Source organism: Rhamphochromis sp. 'chilingali', assembly GCF_963969265.1.
Source record: "Rhamphochromis sp. 'chilingali' genome assembly, chromosome: 16".
NCBI lineage: Eukaryota > Metazoa > Chordata > Actinopteri > Cichliformes > Cichlidae > Rhamphochromis > Rhamphochromis sp. 'chilingali'.
Window position 1 is genome coordinate 29,093,248 of NC_137943.1, and position 15,486 is coordinate 29,108,733.

The 15,486-nt window shown below is 39.5% G+C and overlaps 2 protein-coding genes across 2 annotated transcripts in view; both read left to right on the forward strand.

Moving 5' to 3' along the window:
• Positions 1-15,486, forward strand: part of LOC308412378 (contactin-associated protein-like 4) — a 157,706-nt gene that overhangs the window by 61,377 nt on the left and 80,843 nt on the right. Inside the window, exon 5 of the mRNA XM_080906683.1 lies at positions 501-707. Coding sequence (XP_080762809.1) covers positions 501-707 — 207 coding nt within the window. The remainder of the gene's footprint in view (positions 1-500; positions 708-15,486) is intronic.
• LOC308413014 (uncharacterized protein) lies at positions 2,811-5,286 on the forward strand (the record flags this gene model as incomplete). Its single annotated transcript, XM_080907795.1, has 2 exons — positions 2,811-3,206; positions 3,618-5,286. Exon 2 carries the CDS (start codon positions 3,622-3,624, stop codon positions 5,284-5,286), a length of 1,665 nt encoding a protein of 554 aa, XP_080763921.1. The 5' UTR covers positions 2,811-3,206; positions 3,618-3,621.

The window sequence follows — 15,486 nt, forward strand, 5'->3', positions numbered from 1 at the left end:
TTTAAACAGTTCAGTATTTGCAGTTCATTCTTTACCACCTACACCGTTTTCCTCACATGACCTCAGCCCAAATCCCCAGCGAGCAGCACGCAGTAACTGAGAGACTTCTTGATGAAAAGTGTTAAGCAGAATACAGATTCAGTCCTTGCTGCAAGGTTTTCCCTCGCTGTTTAACAAATTGTCTGCTACAACCACAGAATTACAGGTACAAGTAGATGAGTAACAAGTGTGAGTAACTGTGAGTTTATGCAGGGTAGCATAAGCATTATTTAAGAACCTTGAATTAGAATATTACATGGTATTAATAGCAATTCTGACACCCAGTTATTAGTCGGAGCTTTGAACAATCTGATGCTGTAGGAAAATTGCACAAACACAAGGACTGTTGTCTGTTTCAGGGTTATATGATATGAACTGTTAAGCTTTTGCTTAAGATTCTGGTTTCAATGTTTTGCTCTCGTTTCTTTTATCATGAAATCTATTTTGTTTTTGATTTTTAGCCTCTGATGTGGTGAGCCTAAACGGTGGCAGCAGCAGCCTGGTGTACAGGCTGAGTCCCGGGCCGTGGCAGACATCCAAAGAGGTTGTCTCTCTGAAGTTTAAAACCCTGAGGAATTCTGGGATACTGCTGCATGCAGAGGGGCAGCAAGGCGTCAGCCTCAGCCTGGAGTTAGAGAGAGGAAAGCTACAGCTGCTGCTCAGACAAGGTACAACACAACACAAACATAATGGTAGCCATTTATGGAAGCAGACTTTTCCTCATACATACTGGAGTAGAAGTAATGGTATTTAAGAGAAAAACGTGGGACAGATTTATTAAAAACCTCTTTTAAAAAAATGTATTTAAAGAAATAGACACAAAAAAGATACGTTATTGGCCAAAACTATAACCTGATATAAATTTGTCTGATCTCCTAGTCGGGGTCATAATCTGGTACATGTCCAGTGCTACTGCCTTTTTTAGATCACACAGTGGAACTTCCCCTGCACACGTGCCCCTTCACTGCATGCTTTCTTCCTCGTTGTGTGAAAACAGTGACTCTTCAGCTTGATTTTGGTAAGGAGGACACCATCACAGGGAGGATATACTGGAAGGTCGCGAGTCAAGACTGTGTCAGTTTCACCAAACGACTCCTGTATTTTTAGACACCCCAGGACACTACAGTAAACTGTGTTGACTGTCTAATGCTGTGGGTTAATTTGCGATGTGACTGTCCCATTCCTGTCCTTCTGTGCCTCCTTTGGGCTTCAAAGCTTTGCACTCTCCTGAAAACTGTTGTACTATTGCCAGTCTGTCTGGTCAGATTGAAAGTTGATGTTTTTCTGTGTGCTGAAATCAAAAGCACACACATAATACATGTAATGGCACTGTCACACTAGAGTGGTGGTGATCTGGTGATTGCACTGAATTTCTGTTACATTAAGCGACCCATTGCAAATAGTTGCAGTGACCAACTGGTGTCCCGGTGGTTGAGCATGCAACATCCTCAGCTTCTGGACAACCACTTTTAATTGTAAGGTGCTTGCAGAGGTCAGCTGGTTGGAGGGAACCTATATGTTTGGTATATTTTTAATGGTAGATTGCCAGATTTTTTTTAACTGCACCCTATGCACAAAAAAGCAGCATAGCATTAGCTCTGGCTCTTAACTCAAATTTCCCTGCAGTCCCCGAAGATCAGCTGGTCTCAATGGAAGCTAAAATCATCTGATGGCTCATCATTCTTTGCATCATATTGTCAAGCTATTTGTGGAGCTCCCAGCTGCTACATAACCACTGATCTTATTTTCTTTCTGTGTGATACCTTTAAAGGTTATCTGTTATCAGTAATGCTTGTTGTTGCTCTGACTTTCCATTTATGAACAAATATTTGAAGTATAAAGAATGGCAACATGTAAAAATGCAATGTGGTTCTTGATATTTGACATAAGTATACATTTTAGTCTAAGAGGCTTTTTGAGTGTCCATATGTAAGATTTTTTTAATCAAACTGATAATCAAGCAGTAACTACGTCAGGTTTTTTTTAATCCTTTCAGCGGTTTGTACACAAATAGACAAAAGAAAGGCATCTTAGCACTCAGACATGCTACTGCAGTTGGTAAGAGCATTTTTAGCACACCGATTTTGCAGTTAAGCACATTTCCTCTGAGAAGAAACATGCTATTTCTGTTTTTATTTTCTGGTTCTGGTATTCTATGTTATTTTAGCACACAGAGGTTTTTTGTCACTTCAGGGTTGTATTGGTAAAAAACATCTGTATAAGTTTGAGGACAGCTCAAACTCTAAAATAACTTTAGATTGTTTTTGGTTTGAGATGGTCGTTACACACACTGCCATCTGATTGGTTTAGTCTTGGCTGCTGCTGCATCTCTGTCTAGTTACAGCCGTGATGGATGGTACCCATTCACTGTAGCATGTGTTGGGGCTGGACTCTGTAAGCCTTGATGCATGGCTTACAGTCTGTATAGATTGTGTGTGTGTGTGTGTGTGTGTGTGTGTGTGTGTGTGTGTGTGTGTGTGTGTGTGTGTGTGTGTGTGTGTGTGTGTGTGTGAATAGGGTTAAACCAGAGGCTGTCAGACTGCCATCGTTAACATATGGCTTGCCAGTCATCAGGATTCCCATCAGGTCTTTTCATCCATCTATCTTTCCATCTTTTTGCCCTCTCACCATTTCATGTCTACTAAAAGTGATTCCTCCATCGCCTCCTATTTGCTTTCATCTTCCCTTTTATCCACCCCCTGACTTCTATTTCTCACAAATGCTCTTCATCTCTGCATCTTTATCTCCCATCCCTCCCTAGGGTTGCAAAATTCCCGGAATTTTCAAAGATGGAATCTTTCCATGGGAATTAACGGGAATTAACGGGAATTTATGGGAATAAACGGGAATTAACGGGAATTTATGGGAATAAAGTGGGAATTTTCAAAATTGAAGGTTGGCTCTTCTTAGGGAACTTAAATATAGTTGAGGAAAGTATATTTTAGCATAATATTGACAAAAACAAACAAATGCAATTCAAATACACTTGAATATCCATGCCATTCCTTAATCACATGTACAGAGCACAAGCTTGCTGCATGGCTATTGAGACCACCTACTGGCACTGTGCATGCCTCCATCACATGTACACATGGACCACACTTTTGAGCCTGAAGGACAAAGAGTATTAAAGGCACACATTTGAGCCTGTGGACTTAACAAGTGAGGTAAGTTTTGATGATATTATGGGAAAATATATTCATTAAATGTTTAAATTGTGAATATCACATAAAATGTATTAATCTGGTAGATAGCAATCTGATAAGATGCTAAATAAAATGCTAGCATCTGATAAGATGCTAAATAAAATGCTAGCATCTGATAAGATGCTAAATAAAATGCTAGCATCTGTTAGATGCTAAATAAAATGCTAGCATCTGTTAGATGCTAAATAAGCCATAGCTAGTATAACATAAAGAAGATGCTAGCTTCCTCATTTGGTTGTTTTGTTTTGAAGATCATTCCAGTTGTTTAGCTAGCCTTACTATTTATATCTGTTTATTATCATATTGCAATTGTATTATTACGATCTCTTGCATTGCATTAGCATTTTTACAAGCTCTTGTTTTATTTTACAGAAAAATGCCACGTGCGCTATCTGATGTGTGGAGACATTTTACACCAGCTAATGTACAAGGGAAATCTGTATATATGTGTAAGTATTGTGATAAGACGTACGTGAAGAATGCCACAAAAATGCAGCAGCACATTGCAAAGTGCAAAAAAATTCCTCAAGGCCCAACACATGCAGCAGCCAGGAGTTCCACTCAAGGGGAAAATGAATCTGTTTCAGCTGTATCAGAGTCAGATACCCACTCATCAGCTCCTGGTCCCTCTGGCATCAGAGGATTCTTTGATTTTATGGATGACACTAGCCAGAAAAACGCAGATGAGTGTTTCGCTCGTGCAATCTATGCAACTGGCTCACCCCTGATGCTGACATCCAATGTGTACTGGAAGAGATTTTTGAATGTTCTCCGACCAGCATACATTCCCCCAACCAGACATGCATTGTCTACTCATCTACTGGATGAAGAGTTCAGTCGAGTTCAAGCCAAGGTGAAACAGACCATTGACCAAGCTGACTGTATTTCAGTCATCTCTGATGGATGGTCCAATATCAGGGGACAAGGAATTATTAACTACATAATCACCACTCCTCAGCCTGTGTTCTACAAGAGTGTAGACACAAAGGAAAACAGACACACAGGCCAATACATTGCAGATGAGCTAAAAGTGATCATCAATGACCTTGGACCAGATAAGGTTTTTGCACTGGTCACTGACAATGCAGCCAACATGAAGGTTGCCTGGGCACATGTGGAGGAGACCTACCCTCATATAACTACTATTGGCTGTGCAGCCCATACACTAAACCTTCTCCTAAAAGACATAATGGCACTAAAAACAATGGACACTCTGAATAAGAGAGTGAAGCAAGTTCTGAAATATGTTAAAGGCAAACAAGTAACTTCCGCTACATTTCTGTCAAAGCAAAAGGAAAAGAACAAGAGTACTACACTGAAGCTTCCCAGCATAACGCGATGGGGTGGTGTTGTTATCATGTTTGACAGCCTTCTGGAGGGAAAGGAGTCTCTGCAAGAGATGGCCATATCCCAGTCTGTAGGCATCGACAGTGACATCAAGAAGGTCATCTTGGATGATGTGTTCTGGGAAAGAGTATCTAGCAGTCAGAAAATCCTCAAACCTATTGCAGCAGCAATAGCGAAGATAGAGGGGGATGGTGCCATCTTGTCAGATGTCCAGTGCCTTTTTGCAGAACTCAAAGAAGAAATCCAGACAATTCTGCCCACTTCCCTACTACTGAAAGCAGAGGAAACGGCTGTGGTCAAGTCATTGGAACAGCGGAGGGAGTTCTGCATGAAGCCAGTGCATGCAGCAGCATACATGCTGGACCCCAAATATGACAAGGGCATACTTTCCGGGGAAGAGATCAACGGTGCCTATGCGGTCATTACAGCCATGTCTGACCACCTGGGTCTCGATAAAGGCAAAGTTCTAGGCAGTTTGGCAAAGTATCGAACAAAGCAAGGCCTTTGGAAAGGGGATGGAATATGGCAGTCATGCCAGCACATATCTGCAGCCACCTGGTGGAAGGGACTATGTGAATCTGAGGCCCTTGCACCTGTAGCCTCCATCCTCCTCCAAATCCCACCATCATCAGCCGCCTCCGAGCGCAACTGGTCACTGTTTGGGAACACCCACAGTTTGTCAAATTTATCTTAATCTTCGATCGTCAGTAGTGTGACTCTGAAGTGCTGTACTGTATGTTTGTAAGATTTCTCACATAAACACAAAAATGTCGATGAAACGTTTTGCACCATTGGTCCCTTTGGTTTTATTTTATAACAATGGACTTATTTTTCTACGAAGGTTTGAACTTTTGCAGTGTTTAAACCATAGAGAAAAGTGTGAACATGTTCAAGCCTGTCGGAGAAAAGTGTATAAAGGGTGTAGTGACGGGTTTTACAGCCATAAAACATCCATAATAATTGTAAACAATAAAGTTGGCTACTTCGCGGATTTTTAGAACGTAACTCCCACGATAAATGAGGATAAACAAGGGACCCCTGTACTTGTTCAGTAACCCATCAGGGTGGTTTGATCTCAATTATAGACTTAAAAGAAATAACATTAAAACAAATGACTGCAGTTAATTATACATTTTGTTAAAGTTTTGCTGTTATGTTGGCTCTGACTTCACCATATAGCATGTAATAGAAAACATACAAAAATGTATGGTAAGTGTACTGCTGTTAGCTAGGTATCATTGGCATTGCCATCGATGCTGAGGACATATCATCCTCCTATTGGCTGAAAATGTAATGTTTGCCCCCCCCTTTCATTTTGCTATTTAGCCAAGCTGGCCATTCACCTTCCAGTTTTTGCCTCCCCTTTTTGAACCAGGGGTGTGAGCGACTAGTTGACTAGGTTTTTAAATACTGCCACCCTTGCTATACATACTTGGTGGAGCAATTATTCTAATTGTATTATTTTACACTGCCAGTTAACTGTCACTTCTGAGATGTTATGCAGATGTTACACAGACTTTTAGCCCGAGCAGATGACACCAGCCCTCTCTGCCTTGTTGCCTCAGAATAAGCTGGCAGATTACCGCTCGCCCAGAGCAATGCAGAACTACATCTAGCACAGCGGGTGGATGTTAATTTGCAGGGAAAGAAGGCAGCTGGCACAACCACTGCTAATGTTAGCAACACTCAGCATCTGACACTGAGCGTGTACAGTGTTATGCATGGCGTCACACTTTTCAGCTGCATTTTGATTATTGTCCATGTTTAACCTCATCCATTAGATTGACTTGGATTTAAATGCCTTCTTATTGTTTTCATACTTGCAGACTGGTTGATTAGTTAGAATTTTTCTTCCCATCTAATCAACTAGTAAATTAGTCATAAGAAACATCCCTAGTGTGAACAAACACACGTACTCAACATAGCAACATCCCAAGTCCTTTGAAATAATAGCAACAGAGCTTTCATTGTGGTTTCTCTTTCTGTTCCTCTCCACCCTGTTTCTCAGCAAGACTTTTTCTGATTTAATTAGTGTTGTTTTTCTGAGTTTCTCTGCCCACATCTCAGTATTTTATTTATTTATTTATTTTTAATCAGAAGAGACACTTTGGCTGTTTTTAGTTGTACTTTAATTTTCATTCTCCTGTCTTGCCTTCTTGACACACACAAAGACCTTTTTGATATTCTCTCCAACCATCTTTTCTGTTTTCCTTCATTGTTATGTATCTCTGTCTTTTGGATATGCCAGAGCAATTCTTTTCCTCTTATGTTATTTCAAAAGCTTCCGTAAACCATTTTTCAGTCCTTCATCTTTCTGCCTCATATTTTCTACATTTTTCTCCCTCTCTCTCTTTTTCACTTTTCTGCACAAAGTTTTTAGGTTACGAATTGTGCAATTCGGGTCATCTGCTTTGTGCACTTTTGTACTAACACTAACACATCCAGGTCTGACCCTCCTGGAGCAGATGCTGTCCACATTATGAGGCAACACTGAGTAACAACCCTGCACAAACAGCAGGTCTGTCCTGATGACTGAGGAACCAAAATACAAATTAAAAACTAGGTGGTAGATGAATTACTTTTTAGCAGATGCTAGTACCTTCAGCAGTTCAGTACTTTAAATAATGTGATTAATTCCTGCCCCTGTCACTCTCCTTTTACTTATTAACCAATTATAATTTTCTGCATGAGAGAAATTAAAAAAATTACCTCTCCTGTCACTCGTTGCCAATTTGTTGACCATCTCTTTTTAGATAATTGCATTCTTGATGGAATCTGTGTGATTGCAGCAGGTATGTGTAGTGAATATATAAGGACTAGAAGTTTAAATACATAGCTGACTGTATGGAAAGCCCCAGCACATAAAGAAGCCTTGTTGCTTGCTTCCTAGATATGAAAGTAGTAACCAGGTCATTAGTCACAGTCACCTACTTGGCTGCACTGCAGGGTGTAATTACTGGCCAATCTTATTTTGTGACACTGCGTTGGCAGCTAAACATGTTATGAAATCTCACAGCAAATATCACACTACCCCACAAAAGAAATTCCAATAAAAGTTTACTTTACAGCAGGTCGTTTTAAGTTCATTCAACTTATAAACCCAGGGGCCTTTATAAATTTGGGTTAACTGAATATACATTTGAAGAGAATTAATTTTGAAGTTAGCTTTTAAGAGGACCTTTTATGCTCATTTCCATCTCCTTTTTTTAAATTCTTGGACTAGTTTTCATTATTTCATATATCATTTCATTTCAAAACATATTTGAAATGTTTATGTTATGCTGGGCTTTGGTTCAACCTCTCAGTTCATTTACTCTCTGAAACAAGCTGTTCTTGCTCCCTTCTCGATGCCTTTAAGACAGCTTTCTTGAAATTTCCTGCACCTTGCAATAGAGACTGTTTTAGTCGTTTTGAATATCAGGTGGATGGGGCCTGTGTGGTCACAGTCAGAGCAACGTGCCACCATATTACAGATATCAGCACCATTTGCATCATAGAGAGCCAAGAGTAGAAAAACTGTCTGAAAGCAAGAACTGAGAGCAGCATGAAGCCTACATTTGCGATTGCTGCACATATTTCGCCTTTATTATTTTGAATCTTTGGCCTTCTTTGGTCTTGTTGATTTGTCCAGGGTATAACCTGCCTCTCACCCTATGGTAGCGAGAATAGGCTCCAATGCTCCTGCAACCCCGATAAGTGGAAGAGAATGGATGGATGGATGACCTTGTTTGATGTGACTATCAATGATTGTAACAGTATAACAGAAAATATTGTAGAGGTTGAAAGGTCCACTTTAAGATACTAAGATTAATCAACAGTCACAGACTTATTACAGCCAGATTTGTTTTTCTTTCAATTTTCCTCAATTTTATGCATATTTAATATGCAAAACCTACAGCTGCAGCTATCAAAGCGATTTTGTACCAAAGTCAGTGCAAAGACAACAATCTGAGGCTTCACTGGTGAGTTTTTTGAATTATAAGTACTGAGGTAATGCAGTGAGGTAGAGACTGAAAACATAGAGCAATGAATCTCCTCTTCACAGTAAAAAAAGAAAAAAAGAAAGTTTTAATTCTCAAGCAGTCTGGGCTGGGAAGTCAGACATGTTTGTGTCTTTAAGTGCTTGTTTTAATGACTAGAATGAAATCTCAAAATTTACATTTAAGCATCCTGTAATTGTCTGATTTTTCCCAGCTGTCGGCCAGATGGCCTTTCTAAATGTCGACTAGAAAAGCTTTCTGGACCTTGTTGCAAGGTCGCAAGGTTTCTATAACTTAATTGTTGTTCAGCAAATTTAACAATGCTAACAGCTAAGGAGCTTGGAAAGAAAAGCGACTAGACTTCTTTGAGTTTCTTGAAGATGTTTCACCTCTCATCCAAGAAGCTTCTTCATTTCTAAGACCAAATGATGGAGATTCCCTAGTGGGAGTTGTATATTAAAGGGTTCATTGGCCCACTATTGATCATCACATGAGCCAAGGTGTGGAAAAGGTGTGTACCAGGAGTGGGGTTTGAACCCACGAGAGCATTTGCTCATTGGAACTTAAGTCCAACGCCTTAACCACTCGGCTATCCTGGTACTTGTGCAAAAGGAAAAAAAGGGATTTATACTGCAGTTTGGTAAATTAATACAAACTTTCAATGAGCTGTCTTGACTAAAACTCATCTTCACTGATTTGATGAAAGCCCAACTAAGATAACTATGTTTTAAAAGCTTTCTTTACATGTATGTGTTCCTTTTCTTTCCCTTCTACCTCTGAGGAAATGTTTTCTGCCCAGTGTTGCAGGGTCCTGATTACTCCAAGTTTGTGTTCCAGCGCGTCCAAGTCCAAGAGTAGGTACTGGTCTGTGTGTGTGGGCTTCCAGTAAACTTCTGTGTTGAGGTTTCCATTCTCCTCAACGTGCACAGCACAGTACTGAAGTGGCAAACTGTTGTCCTTTGTGTCTTCCCTGTTGAACTTTATCCACTGAGTTGATGTGAAGGCTTAAACTTCTTGGCTTTTGATTTCGACCCTGTTGTCATCCACGTATTTGTACCAGTGGCTACGTGCTGCCAAGGGCTTTACTGTCCATTTCCTCCATGTAAATGTTGGCCACAGTGGGTGACACCGGAGAGCCCATGGCACATCCATGTTTTTGTCTGTAGACACCCTTGTTGTATTTAAAATATGTGGTGGTAACGCAGAGGTCTAACAGTTTGCAGATGTTATCGGGGGTAAAGCTGGTTCTCTTTTCTAAGGAACTGTCTTGCTGTAGTCGTTTTCTGACAGTCTCCACTGCCTCAGGTATGCAAGTGAAGAGTGAAACCACATCAAAGAACATTTTGGTTTAATCCGGATCCAGAGGAAGTTTCTGGAACTTGTTGGTAAAGTCAGTGGAGTTTTTGATGTAATGGGGTGTGTTCCCCACAAGGGGAGCTAGGATGGATTGTTGTTTTTGTGGCTGTGATTAGATCCACTGTGGGCAGCTATTATGGAGAAATGGCAAAATGGAGTCCTTTGGCTAGTGCCTTCTTTTCAGGTTCAATGAGGTTCCTGTCTGATAAGTTCTTCACTCACTTTTCATGACTGTCTTCAGTTCACTTCAAACAAAAACATATAATTTTGAGTCGATGCCTAGACCAGACAGACAAGAAGAGGAAAACACCACAACCAAAGACTGCTGAAAGACCTTTACAAATCCTGGAGGAGATCACTTGAAGATCAAGTGTCAAGACCACTTTAAAAAAATGACAGAAAGCCTGGTTCCTAAGAAGGAAAATGTAAAGAAAGATGGCTCTTTCCACAGTACTGTATGATTGTTTTTCCCTGGTTTGTATGAGAGGGTATGACTGGACTATTATTTGATGTGTCTCCTCTGGCTGGCTGCCTCATAATCACACTTTTGGCTACAGCCTTTGACCATTTTTGTCCAGAGACACAAAACTTCTGTCTCAGCGATGTTTGCTGGGATCACTGAACTCTCTAAGCCCAAAACAGAACTATTCACAAAGTACTCACAGGCTCTCCCATTGCCTGTAAATAAAAACGATAAATGAGATCAGATAGTCCACTATATGCTTGAATTTGTTGGCAGCTACTTCAGCACATACATATAATGCAAGCTTGAACCTTTGCACCTTTGCTAGCTTTGGAAAGAAGACATTAAGCTCTTAGCCCCGACAGCAGAATTCAATAAATCCCACAGTATTTCACAATATCCAAATTATAGCAACACTCAAATGCTCAATATATATTAAATGACTCTTTTAAGATGAGAAATGATCCTGTATCTGTTGGTTTTCATTTGATCAGCTTCTCTTAATGTGACCAAATGTGATTTTTGCATGTGTCATTTTTGTTAGTTTAGATTATTGTGCAAATTAAGTCTACAATAAAAAGTGAAAAGAAATAAAAGATAAAAAGATGATTAACCTCACTTCACATGATGCAGGAGGGAAAAAGCACTAGAAATACTTTCTGAGGAAGCAAAAATCTTCCTGCAAACTTCTCACTTGGTGACCTGAGCTGTGAATCATTAGCGAGTTTCTGTGACAGACATGGTGTTTTATGGCAGTCAGTTGCTGAAATAATTATACCAGCCAGTTTTCTGATAAGAGCAATCAGATTTTGAGGAGCTGTAATAGAATAGGAGACAAGATACAGTGACGCGATAGTGTCTTGCGGGCATGAGTAGAATGACAAAATGATTTAAACTTGTGTTCAGTACAGACTTATAATGATGAGACAGCAGACTGAGGAAGAACTGCTGCAGTCATTCACAGTTTAAACTAGGTTTCAAACTTTTTTCCCACTCTATTTCTCAACAACGTCTTGCTCGTGGGCACACACATTTCCATTTAAGTCAGATTTCAGTCATTAAAAAATGGATCTGATCTGCATCTTCTCTCAGTTTTGTCTAGTAAGGCCTTCGGGTGAATACGCTGAAGACAATTACTCAGGATATTCTGTCTTTTTCTCTGATGTTCATAAATAAAATCTTGCACAATTTATCAAATGACACATATTTTAAAAGTTTAAAATAGATTTTCTGACTGATTCTGGGATAAGATGTCGTTCAGCTACAGAACATCATCTGTGTTTATGTGTGTTACACGGAGTCTAATCGGATATACTTACCTTATGGTATATTATTGATTATTCCAGCACGTAGGAGTAAGTGTTTCTTGTAAGGTGCCTGGCTTTGTGTGTGCAAGGTTAAGTGATCTGTTACATTAATTGGTTCTATTTAAACAACCTGGTAAGTTCTGATCCACAGAGTTTTAATGCAGAGATATAACAGTGAGCAGACAAAAGAGTTTTGGAAGGTGGAAATATCAGAACTGACACTTGACCTTCACATTTAGTGTGAAGGTCATAAATCTACAGTGCATAATACAGTGTTTCCCAACCACTGAGGTGTGATCCGGTGTGCCGTGATCTGGTTCCATCTGATCAGTACTCTAAGCAATCGGCATGAGTAACCGGCAGAACAATTACATTCTCTTCCACTAGAGGGCAGTGCAACTGCCTTGCTCTAATTAAATGGTTGCCAACTACCAGTAAAACATAAGAAGGTGAAGAAGAAATTACATAATAGTCATGCTGTGAGATGACACAGTACATAATAGCAATACATAAATATTTGTAAAGAAAAAGTAGTCAATCTGACCTGGGTCCTGGAGAAACCTCCAACCCAGATGAAGGCCCTAACATGATGCTGTGTGATTTTTCTAATGTGAAATATGTGGCGTGGCTCCCAAAGGTTGGGAAACACTGGCATAATGAATAATGAATGGTATTAAATACAATTCAAATACTCATGTTTTCCATTAACCTGAAGAATGGCAAAATAAACTATAAATAATAATAAACATACAATCATTACGTTTGGTATCAGGTTTCAATCAATAGGATCAAAGACTTGTATGACTGGGTACTTAATAATTTAAAAAATAAAAACATACTGACTGGTAGTTGGCCAAGCTCTACATGTTCATCTTTGGACTGCTGTTTTTTGGCCTAGTCCCATTTTGACTACTTGTATCTGTGTATCTGAACTGTTTATCTATCCCAAGGTTGCAAGGAGGCTGAGTAACATTTAGTGAAAGGCAGGTTACACCATGGAAAGCCTGGACAAGATTCTAATTCAGCCCCAACCGATCAGGACTTTTGAATATGAATATGTGAGGCAGCAGTCCACTGCACCACTGTGCTACAATATGAATGCAGAATTCAAACCTGTTGAGAGCAAATATCAGCTTATATGTCAAACTGACTCAGAAGTCACCTTAATAAGTATCATCACTGGTAATGAGAGCCGGGGCTTTGGCTACAACCCTGTCAGCAACCAGAAATTGTCAGAGAAGAAGTGCACAGTGTCTAAGCCCAAAGCCACACATCAGTTGGGGGAGATAACCTGGAGCATGTTTGTCATTTTTTGTGACATTCACAAGATTGTACACATTGAAATTGTCCCCCAGTGTCATACTGTCAACATAAGGTTCTACAGTAAGGCATTTGACAACATTCAGCACAACTGACCTCCATGATAGCACATGCCATCGTGGCTCTGACTTCATCTTTTTACCTAACTAAATGAGTAGGCTGGAGTTTTCATCCACTGCAGGGTCCAGCAAAGATGCACAAGTTCAAGTAGTCAAGGTTCAGCTGTGTGGTAGGCAGGGAGTGGACCCAAATGCAGCTTATTGCTCGACTTTTTACAGAAATGCAAAGAAACACATTTCTGGGATAAATAATCCCAAAGGTTGGGAAGATATGAGACAGGACAAAGGGACAAATGATAATGAGGCTAAGGAAAAAACAGGTGGGAAATATGGCAGGTGTAACTCAGGGATAATGAGACAAGCGAAGTAAAGCTGAACATAGAACACACAAGACAAATGTTACCCAAATAAAACAAGAAATAACTTAACAGGGAAACATAACAGACAGAGACTTGACAAAACGTGGGGAGGCACTTAAAGACTAAACTAAGAGCACAAACAAAAATGCCTGTAACGGAGGATACATTTTAAAAAATACACAAAAGCGACAACTGAACAGTAAGCAGCTACAAGCTTAAACAACGACAAACGCAACTCAAAAACATAAAATGCTGGGTCAAAGACTCAGGACCACAACACAACTGGTTATAGTGGGACTTCCAGAGTGACCTAAAAGATATCAGGCACAGTGACAGTAGTGAAGAGGTGCACATGAAGATGACCTTGAAGGGAAGGTTGTAAATATTTACAAGTTTTCCTTTTCATTGTCATGTTTGTTGGAACCTCTTGATTGCAGCTCTTCTACGGCTCAGCATAATTATATCATTTATATCTAACATACTGAGTTAAACTGACTGCATTGCTGATTAAATAAATAGCTGTTAATTAAACTACTTGTTTAATTAACAGCTATGTCTAACAGAGGACTGTGATGACAAAAAAGCTGAGACAGTCTCAAATTTTGTAACACTAGGTCCTCAAAACTGGAAAAGTTTCCTCCCTCAGAGGCGATGATTTCACAGCCAAAAACGATTGGAGAATACGAAAGACAGAAAACACACGAGGAAAGATTGATGAAGAGATGGAAAGAGATGGCTCTATTTATTAATATTAGTAAAGCAATTTTCTGTTTTGGCCTCTGATCTCTGATATTGATTCCTGCTTTCTCTTTCCCATCATTCATGCAGTAATCAAATCATCCATCTAATGAAACATCCATCCAGTAAGGCCCTCTTCTCTACCTCCTACAACACAGTAATTTTTCCATTAATCAAAGCCCATAAAGAGATTCTCATCTTTCCTCTCGTATTGATTGCAGTGTCTCTTTCTGTTCATCCAGACTCTAATCAAATAAGTCATCACAATAACTGTGTTGACAGGAGAGACTTCCTCTGTATCATTAGTTTAATTTTCTCTGATAAAATAATAAAATTGTTTTTCTTCACTCCACCTGATGTAAGAATATGAAAACGTGACGAACTCAAGTTAAAAAACAAAAGAAAGCTCAAAGCTCAGTAAGGTGTTAACATCAGAAGAGTTTTAATGTTTCTTCCTTCCAAGCACGAGCTATCCAAGAACATTGTTTTTCTGGTCACTCAAATTTGTGCTATTACTATTCTTGAATTGTACCAAACTGCAACAATTCGTGTTTATCCAAGTAAAGAATTTTCTGTTAATTAGAGCTTAAGGGTTTAAGGCCTTTCGAGGTTAAAATTAGTTCTAATCTGGTCCAAGATTTGGTGAAAGGTGAAAGTTATAGAATATTTGATTGGCATTTCATTTAGTTATATCAGATTGAAGTTTTGGAAAAAAGAAAAGTGTGTTGCATGTATTTGTAGCAACCTCTGGAACTTATTGTTCCCACATGCTAGAGTGGAAAGGTGGTGCAGTAGTACGCGAAGTTCCCTCGAAGCACAAAGGGTCTGGGTTTGAATCAACTAGCTGTCTGAGTTTGAAAAGACACTGAGGAGGAGGACTTGTCATCTTTTGCTAAATGTATTTTAAATAACCTGAAAAGCTGGCCTTCCAGCTTTTGGTATTTAACCAGAGCTGCAATATATGCATGTGGCAGAGTAATTCTTTAACATCGTCTGAGTTGACATTGATTCGTTGATAACTTTGCTGAAGGATAGAAATGTAATTTATTGAAAAGATATTCATTTTTCCTTCATTTGGTTTTTCAATGATGGCAAATGAGAGCATGGTCTAGCATATCATTTAATCCTCCCAATAGCTGATTACTGTGAAGGGCAGACATATGAAACCATATTCATACTTTTTACAGTGACCTCTTGCTCCCTGTCGATTGTCATATGGGATGTTGTGCAGACCACTTATATCAAGAGCTTTGTGCTGATTTAAAGTGACTCTCTAAAGCTGGGTATACACAGACTGTCCCAGACAAGCACC